Source organism: Pomacea canaliculata, linkage group LG12, assembly GCF_003073045.1.
Source record: "Pomacea canaliculata isolate SZHN2017 linkage group LG12, ASM307304v1, whole genome shotgun sequence".
Classification (NCBI taxonomy): Eukaryota; Metazoa; Mollusca; class Gastropoda; order Architaenioglossa; family Ampullariidae; genus Pomacea; species Pomacea canaliculata.
In genome coordinates this window covers 16,935,115-16,949,321 of record NC_037601.1, presented here as the reverse complement: position 1 = coordinate 16,949,321, position 14,207 = coordinate 16,935,115, and the positions used below count along the sequence as shown (strand labels likewise).

The 14,207-nt window shown below is 41.9% G+C and overlaps 1 protein-coding gene across 1 annotated transcript in view; it reads right to left on the bottom strand.

Moving 5' to 3' along the window:
• LOC112577200 overlaps positions 1-9,985 on the bottom strand; it is a 48,302-nt gene extending 38,317 nt beyond the window's left edge. Inside the window, exon 1 of the mRNA XM_025260206.1 lies at positions 5,181-9,985. Within this exon, the coding sequence (XP_025115991.1) occupies positions 5,181-5,301 (121 nt within the window). The 5' untranslated portion in view covers positions 5,302-9,985. The remainder of the gene's footprint in view (positions 1-5,180) is intronic.
• Positions 9,986-14,207: the final 4,222 nt, after the last annotated feature.

Here is a 14,207-nt window from a genome sequence, read left to right as displayed (position 1 = left end):
CAATCCACCGTGTAATGATTTGTTTTAATGGAAATATCACAGCCAGTCACATCGTCTCCAGTCATCACATGTTAGTCAGACTACTGTCGTCGACTCTAATCGATGTTCCGCCAGGGGGCACTGCTGTCACTCCATCTTACCACTACTTCCCCTAGAACCTCCAGGAGTTCCTTGGCAGGCAATTGCATTGGCAGGATGACAACAATTTACCTTCTTAAATTTCTAGAATTAATTCTTTGCTGCAAAGAGAGTGCAAAATAATGAGAAAATCACCGAGAAGATGCTTTGCATGTCAAGAGAAAAAAAGCATCCAGAAACTTTCATTTATTCGAGACATTGAAGTGGAAAGAGCAAATATGGCAGACCGGCGATCAATACGCAATTTTTAGCAGGACCCAAAGTTTGGGATGTGAGGACACAGCTGTGTTTGAGTGTGGTCTTCACGTTTCTCCTCCACAGGCTATATTTATTAACATTCTGGAAATGCTTTTTCAAAACATCGTCATATTTTCTATATAAAAAAAAGAGAAAAAAAGAGAAGCACACGCTGCAGTGATGAAGATGACTGCAACGACGACTGGTCATGATGACAATGACGATGATGAATCAAGAGACGCGTGTCAAGAAGGTTTAGACTGTTAATGTTTATGAGTTATTTGGGTTTCAGTTATTGTTTTAAAGTCAAAAAAGTTTAGTTTTGTTGGTGATGGCGTACTCATAGCCGGGCACGTACAGCCATACAAGGAACACACACATATATATGAAATGAAATAAGAAAAATAAGGGTTAGAAAAGAAACTAAGAAGTCTGCTGTGCTAGGACTCCTTGCTATTTTAAACACAGTTTCTAATAACAATAAAACTATTAATTTAATAATAAGATAAGCCATTTCAATTTCCATTAGCGACAGATCGATGTAAAAACACAAAGAAGAAATGTTTCAAACAAAAATTTTACTTATATAAGATACTTTAAGTTTCGGTTTAGATGTTCACATAACGTGTATTTTTCTTGAAATAATATAAAATCTGGACTGGTGATAATGTACCAAGTCTCAGCAGACGGAGGTTATAAAGTATCCAGGACGTCAAGATAAGTCTCAACTTGGAAACAGAAGACGAGACGAATGAATGTCAAAGTCCAAATATTTTAGTAAATAAGTGCCAGATGGCAATATAAGATAAATGTCAAAGGACTCTGTTACATAGAACCCACAAAACTCTAATTCGAGTCGACTGTCTGGGCCTGGTACGTTCATGAACGTAAGGTCACCAGCTTTAGTCGAGGTTTTGTCATCAGTCCTCAGCCTGTATCATCAGGTTCAAAAGGTCACAGATGTGGAACACTTCACGATGACCCGATGAGTCACTCTTGTGACAAGGGCGAGGGCAAGGCTATGACCTAACGGTCAGAAGGTCTGTCTGGAGGACAACACTGAAGCAGCTTAATCCACAGCCAATACGGCTCTGGCTGTAGCGAGGACGTTTCCATGGATACGGAGACAAGCAGAAAAGCCGCCGTTAAGGAAAAACCTTCTGACCTGCCCTTATCGCTTCTGTTCTCGTCGGTCCTCGTGCCTTGAGCGTATAGGGCTAAGTGCTCAGAAGGTAAAAATGTGGATGAAGTGTTTTTTTCATTTTGTCTTGCGCAACCTCTCGTGTCTTCCGGTTCAGACTTGGTTTGGTTCGGGGATTGGGGAAGGACAGTGTGTCGCTGGTGAGACAGTTGGTTATAATTGTCAGGGTTAGTCCTGACATCAGGTCGTCAATGCATCCAGGATTATAAAGATATTCTTTCATTTATCTCTTTTTTCTGCTTCTCTGTCTCTTTAGTAGTCTGTCTGTCTTCCTTCTTCCTCCCCGAGACCATTGTATGCAAAAGGACTGTCGAAAATAATGTTCTCATTTCTCCTCCGTTTACAAAAGCTCTGTCTGCCAGGTCCCTGTCACTGTTTGTTGTCTGCTCTTGCCGTGTGCTAGCAGCGGTGACATTATGTCTGGCCACGGAATCAAGATGTTTTAACCGTAATTTCGCAGTCTGACAGACGACTGAATTTTGATTATCATTTAGAATTTTGTTCACTCAGCCAAGCTGTTGTGACTCATTTGAGCCTGCACGACTCTACCTTGCCCGACTCAGCATGGTATTCAATAAAATAAAACTCAGTGCAATGCAGTTTGAATATAATGCAACAATAATGAAATACACTACGATGCAATAATCATAAAAACAATAAAGAAGTATATTTATATATATATCCTTTCTCTAGCATCACCAGGACTCAAAGCACTTTGCATACATATAGGACACGAGCACACCAGGCTGAGGACAGGCATCAAACACACCTGTATAACATTCATACACAGAAACACGCAGACACAATGCACAATAAACAATAAAGTTGATCAAGAGAGCACTTTACCCTCCATCAAAGGTAGGCTTCCAGCGCCCCACAAAAAAGACAACAAAGATGGTGGAGACTGGTAAAAACAAAGAGACCAGTTCATGTCCCTGTAGTGTGGAAAGCCATCATCACAGTCGATGTGGTCGGCAGGGAATCCACACCATGAAATAAATGTTCCATTAAAAAAGTTCTGCTTCAAAATGGAGCTGAAAAGTTATCAAGACACTTGTATGGAAACTCAAATCACAATTCCCGGTGCTGCGGTCCAGACAGAAACATCCACAGTAATAATAAAACTTCATCCATACAGTTAAAGTTGCTCACTGTTTTGACAAGCATGCAACAGATTTTACACAAAATATCAATTTATTGTAAATATTTCTTTCGGTTTCACGCAATGTGACTACGATTTCATTCTTCAATTAAAGATTCTCTTTCCACACGAAGGTCAGGACAACTTAACATCGGCGAGCAGATGAAAAACAAATGCAAGCATGGACTGGTTGAACTCCATCTCAGTGAAGAAAGGAGAGACGGCGCAGATTCTTGGGTAGGAGGTATGGGGTAGGGGGTGCAGGGAAGGGGTGGGGTGCTTAAACTGGCCGCCACTGAATGATGCAGCGTCTGTATTCCCATGATCCTCTCGGCGGCTCTCTGAGTGTTTGTGGTCTACATTCGCCAGCTCTTGGTGGGCGGACCCACATCTTGTAAAGGGCTCTACATCGGACTAAATGCTCTTCACAGAATTTAAGCCGACTTAGAGATTTCGCCGACGCCATATTCCCTTTTTTTTTTGGTAATGCAGCTTCATATATTCTAGTGAATACAATATGATATTATGAATGTAAGTTGGTAAGCATGCGTGTTTGTATGTGTGTCCTATTCTTATTATTATTATTATTATATGGTAATTTTATTGCTCGTTTACTTTGCTATATCACTGAAGATAAATTTTTCTCTAAGATCAGGAAAAGTCCAGAAAAGCACGTACAGGGCGTCGGACAATCCCACGTTGTCAGGCCACTGCGGTTCAAAACCACTTTAATTTTCTGTTGAAGTATTTTAAGGATTAGAATATTTACAGTATTGTAAGAAATCGAAACATTTAAAAAATCAGAGTATTATATGGACGTGCCAGAGGTCATGGTGACCGAAATACTTGCATTCATAGTGATATAGTTTATTAATTTAAAAGTTTTTCTATAACATTGTTTACTTGAAGAAGGGAGTGTTCTGGAATATAAACTCAGAATTATATAGATACCCACAGGCATGATTACAGCAATATTGGAAGAGCCACAGTCGTACAGACATGCTTGGAGCTGTTACAGGAACTACACATTGCAATGTGCGCATTCCTCATCCACGCAACAGGAAGTCTTCTCGTCACGTGACAGTTTGAAAAGTCTCGGTCGGGTCTTTGTTAGTGGACACAACTCACTTCGTGCTTATCGCTGCTTTTAGCGATGACGACCAGTCATGGTGGCCACAAAACTGTTTTTGCCTCGTTCTGAATGTGATTGATTTCAAGTCTGCTCGTTATTCAAAACATTTTTGTCCGAGGGCTCTCCCTCATTCCTGACCGTGACCCACAGGAAGCAAAGAGTACAGGGAAAGCCAGCTTACCCTGTACCCAGACAAGCGTGCTACCACAGAGATAATAGTTAATCTCATTAGTGAGGAAGATTTTACCGTGAAATGCCTAAAATAATTTCACATCATTAGTACTACATGAACCTGACTTCCAACTCTGTCAGAGGCCTCTCTCTTTCTTTCTCTCTACCGAAGGATGTTTATAAAAAAAAAGGAAGACAGAGTTAGCTAAGGGTGAAAAGCTTGCAGAAATTTATGGACGTCTGGTGGTGATGTCTGCTCTGTGTGACAGGACAGTGGACATAGAAAGGTAGACAGTTTATTGGCTGGAATTTCACACTTACACCACAGGAAAAAAAAAAAACGAGATACAGGCAGACAGGCACTTTCATCGAAGGACTGGATGGACAAAGAGATAGACAGAGAAGAGGACAGAAGGGAGAAGAGTCTGAGAACAAATGAAGTCGTCTTTCTATCTCTCTAAGCATGATGTAGAATGTTGTCGTTCTCTCAACAAGAAATAAAAGTCTATAGCTTGAGGCCCAGCAGCGACAATAATAAATAAATAAAACTGGTCACATGTGTAGGCGAAGAAAGAGAAGAGTGGAAGGAAATGAACCCAAAAGAAGAAGAGGAAGAAAAAAAAAATTAAGCAAGCTGTGATATGAGATTACAGAATTAAATACGAGGGTCGGTCCACAGCTCTGTTGTTATTGTACCCCTGGGACAAGTTGGAGGAATTTCTTATGGACGATGGTAGTCTTCCATGGGACTGTTGGCCATTAATATTGGACACCAAGGATTTTGCACCACTTTTTGACATTTTTAATCTGAAAGTTCGTGGAAATCCTCCAAACATTTCTTTTAGGAAGATGGACAAAAGGACTTAGTGTACGTGGGAAACTCCAGTTTAGGTGGGGATAAGGTCAAAGTTAGGGATACAGATTTATCTAGTGTATCGAACCCAAACTACAAGAGGGAAATGAAAGACACAAAAAAAATCACAACAAATGTCGGACACAAGAAAGCAAAACTGATAAAAAAAAGTTAGCACGGAAAGAAGAAAATCAAGAAAGATGATCAAAAAAAAAGTGTGGCTGTGATGTAAAGAAAGGAAGCGAGTGTTGACAAGACCAGAGGAATGAAAGAAGGTGTAAACAAAACAAAACAAGTTTCTACTCACAGTGCTCGGTTTCTGCAAGGCATCCTCTCGGTGCCGTGAGAAGAAGATGAGACAAGGTGACGACAGCCATGCAGGGCAGCAGACGACCACGCTGTTGCAGCAGCAGTCTTGGTGGCCTCATTGTCGCAGCGGTATCCTGTCCCCTGCCTCACACTTCCCAACAGCTGGCGTCAGCGATGAAAACCTCTTGACGACGGAAGTTAAGTCCCCCTTAGCATGTCCCGATATCCCAGAATCCTTCAAGAAATATCTTGGTCTTGTTGCCTGGCATCTGTTCGTCATCAGCTCTCATCCGCTGTTTTGGTATTTATTTGTTTTTATTACTTTCATAAGAAAGGTCTAAGTATGGTCATCTCACCCATAACGAAGTAAAGGTGCGAGTGTAGCAGTAAATTCATTCAAGCGTGGCATAAATGTAAATGAGGACATATATAAACAACTGGAAAAAAACACGTTAGAGAAAAAAGTTGCTGACATCAAACGCCTGCCAGTAACACTTATTCCTCCGAAGAAGTTTCCTGAAGTTTCTCGAACGCTCGAATTTTCTTGACGGTCTTCTCTCCTAATAATAATTGCCAATGATTAAGTGATTAATTTATTAATTGCAACCACCATGTCCAAAGGTTCTTTGTCCTTTTCTTCCTTTCACTGGAGTGAAAGAAAGGCGACAAAAAATAGTTCGTCCCCGGACCTCTGACAGCAATGCTTTGTTGAAGAAGTGTGACCGCCCATGAAAAGGAAAAGTTTGTCTTACCGTTGTTGTCCTTCAGTCTCTCCTGTGAATGATTGGTGGCCGCTTGTCATTACTGTAGACAAACGCAAAGTGTTTCCAGAACGCTAATGCTTAGCCAAAAGGCAAATCGATGGCCATCTTCATATCGGAGGTATATCTGTCTGGCTGGGTGCATGAATTTCAAATTTGGCACTTTATCTGTCCGGACTAGGCACTGCCATTTCTCTCCCCTGCTGTCGGGCAGGCTCGTAGCAGAAGCGTGGATTGGATAAAGCAAAAGATTAACTTGTTTTTGCCTTCAGTAAGCGACTGGATGTCTGTAGATGAAGTGCGATATTTGAGCAATGTTAAACAAGGATGACGAAGAAGTCAGAAGGACTAAAAAAAAAAAAATAAATAAAGTCTGAGAGGTGCAAGCAGGGAGAGCATAACAAGATGTTGTTCAGTCTGTCCACGTACTTCATCGATCCTTGAAGGTGTCGGGATTGAAGCATCCACTTGTTTTTGAAAAGAATGGTTTGTGTTTCTTAAATCAGCTTTCCACCTTGTTGTCTTGAGCTTCTTGTCTGGTCCTTGTGAGGCGTTTCTCAGGGTCAGAGATGTCTATGTTCCCTACTTAGCCTGTTACTAGGGTTTCTACCTAAAGTCTCCTATTGTCATACTGAGCCCTTCTCTTTGTCCTCTTATTGTCAAGTTCCTGTCGCCCTCGTTTGGAAGGTCTCCATGTCCTACTGAGCCTGCTTTGCAAGTTTCTAACCTAAGGTCTCCTTATTATCTCGAGCCTGTCGCTTTCATTTCTAAAGTAAGGTCACCATGTTCTCTTGTTATCTTGAATCCTTGACTCAAGTTTCTAATGCAAGGTCTGGACCTATTGTCTTGAGCCTGTGGCTCACGTTTCTGGCAGTAAGGTCTTTCTATTATCTTGAACCTGGCAAACCCACGAAAAAGATGGATCAGTGCTTTCTTCCAACGTTGAGGATGTCTTGGAAACTGATCGAAACTTTTTCAATGTCTGACGAGACAGTCGTGATATCTCTGTCACATTGAGCCACCGCGATCTTGTGCAACAGCCACTGATAAGACCACGAACGGATCGGAGATTTTTGTTCTTCTTGCTTGTTTTTTTTAACTGACGAGATCCACGGGCAAAGCTCGTCATAAAACGGATCGCAGTTTTTTAAATGTCTGACAAGACAGACGGAATACCTGTGTCACACTGACCTACGCCAGAAGAAGAGAAAACAGGTTCGTTGATACCTGAAGCTCGACGAGCGAAGACAGAACAAAACCTGGACTGGAAATGAAAATGTCAATCTCTGTTTCTTAGGAAAAGTCTCATTACATATCAATAAAATTAGGAAGAAGTCACTTCTGCTGTGCACGCTGTGAAGCAGACGATGTAATTCATCCTAATTGCATTTCCACGTGACCAAGAACTGCGCAGGTAGGTTTGAAGATGGAAACGAGGCTTGCAATACGTTCTTGAGTCAGAAAACGACGTAGGGATGCAACGTTGACAGAGATGCTTTTTCTCATGAAAAAAAAAATAAAGCCCTGACTGGAAATGATTCTGTAGTTACATAGAAAGCGGGTGGCACAGGCCCGCATTCACATCCTGTTTTTCCGCTCGTCCATTTCCGGTTGTTGTTGTTTGTTTTGGGGATATTTTTTATCCTCCCCTTCTGTCAGGTGAAAATGGCGAGGACATGCGATGTCACGGACTGAATATAAAACCACACATTGGATTATCCAAAAATCGTAACCAGTGACTGTAATATTTCATTGTCTAACAACACTTCGTTTCATACATATGGATGTGGTTTCTCTTTTCCGACAGACACGAGTTCAGAGAACAATATTTCAATTCTTTGATGAGGATGCCATCAGGAAAATGTAAAACTTGCAATCTAGCCGTAAAATCCGACAGCAAACAAAATACTTTGTTTGTTTCCAAAGATTCGCTTAGGACAGTTGGTCAGAAGAGGTGAAGCCGAAGCTTGGCAGGGAAGAAACATCTGTGATCCTGGCTTTGATAAAGTGTCACAGTGACATCACAAAATCCTCTGGAAATGGTCTCTTAAAGCCCGGGGCTCGTCCATCTTCGGCGAAGCTGAGCTTCTGTGTTCGGGTTATCTGTCTTGAATGTTTTAAGAAATTACAAAGAAGATGACGAGGAAAATATGATCGATGTCGTATTTACAGAGATAAAGTATCGCTGTCAACTGTCTGTAGTTTAGAAGAAACGTTTTGACAGAACTACAGCTCATGCAAGTTTCTGTCAACTGTTGGTTTTGTTGGTTGTGTGACAAGTTGATGAAATGTTAAAAGTTACATCTACACCTTGTCGTGCTGAATCAAATCAGAACACGATGAAACGAATGAGTATAATATTTGTTTTCTCACCTCAAACTAAGATGAGGCACAATCCATCTGTCGTAGAATGCCATTTCTAATTTATTGTAGAAGGGGATGAGTCAATCTTGGTTTTTTTTCTGTGTAGCTCAATAAGACAAAAATCATTCACATCGAAGTACTGAAAATATCATAGCCTCCTCTCCAAAGACTTTTTCCGTACTTATTTACCTGTTGGGGGGTAAAAAGTAGAACTACCCACAGTTCCACCATGAAAGATGCTCCATGTGTTCTAGAATGGTTAATTCCAATTACTCCTCAGCCTCTTTCAGACTCATAATCCTTGACATACACTGTGCCCTCGTAAATGTACTGCTGACTACCTCCAAATCACACGATGACAGTCAATTGTCATCTCGCTGCTAACGAGCTCTCGCGGAGATGAAAAGTTTACCTTGGCTTGTGAATGTCTGCCAAAGCCTAGTCATCTGGTCAGTCTGTAGACAGCCCTCCCTGTTGCTCCATCTTTGCCAGACGATAGTTCCAGTAGCTGATTCCTGGTAAAGAAGCGACGCAGGTTTCTGATGGCGATGTGTTTAAATTTACAACAGACGAGTGCGAGCCCATCCGCCCTTCTCAGTCAAATTGGAAAGTTGAATCATTAACCTCGACCTTCTTCGGAGTTTAAGATGTTATAAAACATTTGTTTCTGGTTTGAGTTTTGCACGCAGGCACAGCTGGATTTAGTGATTCCAGTTCAGACAGGAGAAGATGGAGGTAGAAAGTTGAACAGGTAGAACGTACGGGGCGACAAACATCGTCATCGTCGTCATCCAACAATTTGAAACTCGACAGTTTCAACCAGTTTCACTCAGTTCCTGCTACTCTTCGCGGCATGTCTCGAGGCTGTCAGTTGATGAAGTCCAGAAAAAAATCTCACTCTGGAGAAAGACCATCAGGAGATCTCGGAGATCTCAGAAAATCCCTGTAAATCTCGGCAAATCTCGTCGAGAGAGCTCGGGGAGTACAGTGGAAGCACCAACAACACGTCATGAACACACACTGCTCACCGCTCGCCGCCAGTCGTCATGCAACTTGTTGCTGCCAGACCGAGCACAGCGCAGGCTCCGCTGCACAGCAAAAGTGACGCGTCGTGTTGCGGCTGACGTGTCGCACACGGCCTCGCGTCGCGGAAAGTTTTTTTTTCTCTCTCTCTCTCCTTTTGTCCTGACGCCGCGGAGCGACGCTTTGTCATCTTGCGACTGCAAAACACAGCGTGCGTGCGTGCGTGCGTGCGCATGGTGGGGTACGTGGGGTAGGTGGGGTGGGGAGTCGTCTCGCGCAAGCCACACACTCACGCATGCATGAACGCACGCACGCACGTGCTATGCGATGTAGAGGAGCATCCACGGGTGCCGTGCTCCTGTCGACATTTCATGCTGCGCCACTTCGTTCGTGCAGCGCTCCCTCTCTCTCACGCGCTCACGTGCCGTCACTACCAGCGCTCTCGGCGGGATGGATCACGTGATGTTGCTGCTGAGGTGTAACAAGGCGAGCTGTCTAGTCCCCGACTTTACGACCAGGATCTACTCCCAGCTCTGCGCTACTTTTTACGTATCCATTTTCAGTTTACAAACCTTTATTTCCAAGTTACCCTGTTTTTCTGGTAATTTGACAGGTGATAAATTATTCAGGGTAATGTTTGTGAGGAAAGATGTCCTGCTATTAAAGTCATTTCTCGTGAAGGTATCTCCTTTTACGAACAATTCCAACGGCAATGTCAGAATGTCTGCGCGAGCTCTGTTATACATTTGTACCTACATCTCCTCCGTACACTTTGCCAGGAAGTGACAGTTATAATGACAATAATAAGTAGAACTTTTGTGTGTGTCAGCCACTTTTTCATTATGGAGGATGCTAAACGGCGACAATTTGGAATTGTCTGGAATCACATACCCGGGTTACTGTATTATTTGCGCTGTTTATGACAAAGACTAAGAACTCTTTCCTATTCTGATGCTAATAAATTTGATTGTGATTCGTAGGGAATTTTCCCCCAAGTACTTCAAGCGACGATATTTAATACTATAATCTGATATAAAGCTACTGGACAGTCGCTGTGATAGACTCATCCACTTAGCCATCTTATCACTCGTAATATCGGCATGAAGCTCGCCCTCTCTGCTCCCCCGCCCACCACCTCCTCAGTTTTAAAATAATATAGATAAAGCAATTCAAGAAAACAAAACTAAGCAAACAAACAAACAAAAAAAAAAAAAACACGAAAATACAAGTGTTGACAGTTCATGGAATATTTATTACTGTTCTAAGCATCACAAACAATTTCTTTATAGACTTACAATAAATGTATGCCATGACCCTGTTAGCCGTTTCAAATGGATTTCTGAGATGGAGATATGTAACTAACTGTCGTAGGCTAATTATGATAATCATTGAGCATGATCCTGTACGAGCTGTGATACGAATGTTTAGGCCACGTGGCCTGAGTCAATAAAAACTTCGTTCTTTGAATCTCCATTCTCATCTCTTTCCTCGCCACAGTGGCTTCGATGCCGATGAAACACCTGCTGCTAACTGCACAGGAGAACTCTAACACCTGGCATTTCGATTATTATTGCATCCGTTACACTGATTGCTTATCGATCGTCCAGTGATCAGCAACATACAGCTGCACAGCACGAGGACGTCGGCAAAACTTACCTCGGGTCTTTTTTTTTTTATTTTTATTTGTTAAGAAGGAAGCCAATCCACTTATCCACCCCTCCCTCGCACCCCACCAGTCTGCTGTACCCGCCCGACAAATAAATCACTGCCGTCGGGCGATTAAGTTTGTTCGCACACATTGGATGAATACACTTTTTCCCCAACTTCTCTTTATTTTGAAGCTTAATTATCTCTTTAATCTCTTATTTTTAATAGAAAACGTGGGTGGCACACACGATAAAATTCCCAGCTTTTAAATACAAAGTAAATGAGTTTTTTTTTGTTTGAAAGGGTTAGGGTTATGTTAGGTTTGTGTGTTTATCTTTGATGAGATTTTCTCCGTTATGGGAGGCTACTGGTGGCTCTGAGAGAAGAAAGACTGCCACGCAGAATAAATTGCGAGGTACCCAGAGGGATTTGGGATAATGTCGTAGTTGGAGAGGATACCAGATGAGAGATAGCCAGAGCCGAAGACAGAAGGGGAGAGAGGGAGCGAGGTGGGGTGGGGTGGGGTGACATTCCCCGATTTTTCTTATTACTACGCCTAACAGGTTCTCCTAAAAACTTATATTTCTTCTTAAAGACTCGTGTGCTGAATAGCAGTCTCTTGTCTCCTTGCCACTTGGGGTCACGTGATATTCTCTCTCTCTTGAGCGCTGTGAGATCCGACATGTCGGCGGCTTTGGTAATTAATTTCAAAGAAGCCGCACGGGGAGGTCAAGGACAGCATGTTCATTAGCGGATACGCCTGTCCACGCCCAACAGCCGCCGACAGGTGGGGCGCAGGTAAACAGCATCACTGATGAGGCAGACGAGCAACAAGTCACGTGAGCAGGGTCAGGGCAACCATCTGACCTGTGTACTTCCTGTGTGAAGGCTTGTCACGAGGCATTGACGGCCATCGCAGTTAGCTCTCATCACTGCATTTCTTGAAAACCACCTCCATAATTATTTCTTTCCTTCACTCCCAACTCACACCTGTCATGTGTATGACTTTCAGTTCTGCACATGGGTACATCCGTATTTCTGAAGCCTCAAGCAGACATTTTGAATTCTGCTTCATTCTCACAATCCTGTCTGCTTGCCTTTTGTCTGTCTTTGTTCCTTTCTTTTCCATTCTCCATTCTTCCGTTCGTTCTTTTTGGTTACCCGGCAGGTGTTGGAGCTTCCGTTGAAATGAGAACTCTGGCTTTATCTGTCAGTGTAATGATCTCCGACCGGAAAGGCTGCAGGCGACCTCAGGGAGGACACAGGACGAGGACTGGACAGTGAGACCAGGAACAGCAAGAAGACAAGTTACACGAAGACTTTTTAAATTTAAATTCAAATGTCAGCAATGTTACTATTTTACAACATTTCTTTGTTTATTCAGTCATACTTTTTGTTTTCTCTTCTCTCTTACAACAGTGGGACATTCTTAATGTATCGTTGTATGAACATTAATGTTCACTATTTCTTACAGAAAAGCTTCCTTGTTACGCCATCTTGTTAAAAGTCACTCTTTTACTCGCCGGGAAACTCTAAAAAAAATAATTCAGCTTTAACTTTATGATGACAAGGTCTCATTATTAATCTTTATCATCACGTTTGTTTTTGTTGTTGATAATGTTGTGATGGTTTTTGACATTTCTATTTATTATTTTGGTTTTTTTTGTTTTTTGTTTTTAGTTCGCTTGTGTATTTTAAAAAGGACAGCAACGATTCTAAAGGTCTGTTTTCAACAAGTTATCAGTACGCTTTTGTGTCTTATAAAAGTAGAAATAAAACTATTTATCATGTGAACAAATAACTTGGTTCATCAATAAGGATTCAGAAACTACAACAATAACGACAGTAAAATATCAGGGCTGGTTTGTCTTCTCAATGGGCATGCTGATTGTACCTACCATAAATGTGTGTAAATCTGAGTAATTCTTGAATTCCTACGTGTCTTTAATTTTCTGTGAATATCTCTAACCCACACAAATGCAGCCGCGTGTGTACGAAGGAAAGACCGAGAAAAAAAGACAGAAATACTTTGAGACATATTGACTCAAAGAGACAGACAGAACAGAAGGAACAGAGCAAAATAAAAAAAAAACAATAAATAACCTCTGCTGACACAGGTGTCAAAAGTGTCCTCAGTGATAATGAGGCCGTTGATTTCTTACGAAGCAAATTAAAAACCTGCCGAAGGTTTACATTTTCATTTACTTTTTTCTCTCTAGTCCACTGTGAACCAATCAGCTTTCTGTCACAGCGCTTCACGTCGTCTCTAGTTGATGTCAGGCAATGGCAAGGTTGCTTGGGTGTCAGCGGCTTGCCATGTGTCGCCACCCGGGTGTCCAACTACCCGGACTGTCCAGCAGCCAGGTAATGGTATATGGGTGGGTGCTAACAAAAGACTTTACAAATACATAAAAAAAATTTCTGCAAACCGCTACAATTTAGCTGAAGAATCAGACCAATTAATGTCCCATGTAAATGGAGGACCTTCTGGAATAATTTTAGCATGTGGGGGAAGTATTGCTGATAACATAGTGTTGTATACAGAAAATAATAAAGTTTGAAAATGACTTAAATTAAATTAATACTGAAATGCACGGCAAAAAAGGTCTCACAGAATCTCGCAAGCAGTCCTGATACATTACTAAGACAGAAAATGAGACAGTGGTACAGATACATTACTCAAACAGTACTTTGAAACTTTGTATTTGTACAATAGAGTACTGAAAACCTTGTAAGGATAGTGACACCATGTCCTGCCATGCTATAGTAGTACCCGGGTAGCGACTAGGGTATGACTATGTCGTAGGATGGAAGGGAGTTCAAAGGTAAAGCAGAGTTGCGGGTCCACCTTGATATGTTCCGTGCAACTGCCGGGACTGATGTGTTTTACCTCCCAGCCCTCACTTCCAGTCCCCCTTCAGCCTCAATCATCCTATCAACACATAAATCATTCATGATGGAAACAATGAACCTCAGTATTATTCATGGAATAATCTAGAAACTTATCACCTCGTTCAAGACGAATCAATTCCTTTACCCAGGCTGCGCAAGAGCAGTAAGTGAATCCATTAATACAATTGGAAATAAATATACGAAAACAGAAATATAGGATTTCATTTGCTTTGTCATACTTGTGAATGAAACGAAGTAAACTTGAGTGTTCACGGAGTTCAAAGATCGGCAACACTTCAGTGAATCATGAGGATGGGAAAGAGAACATTTGACCAACT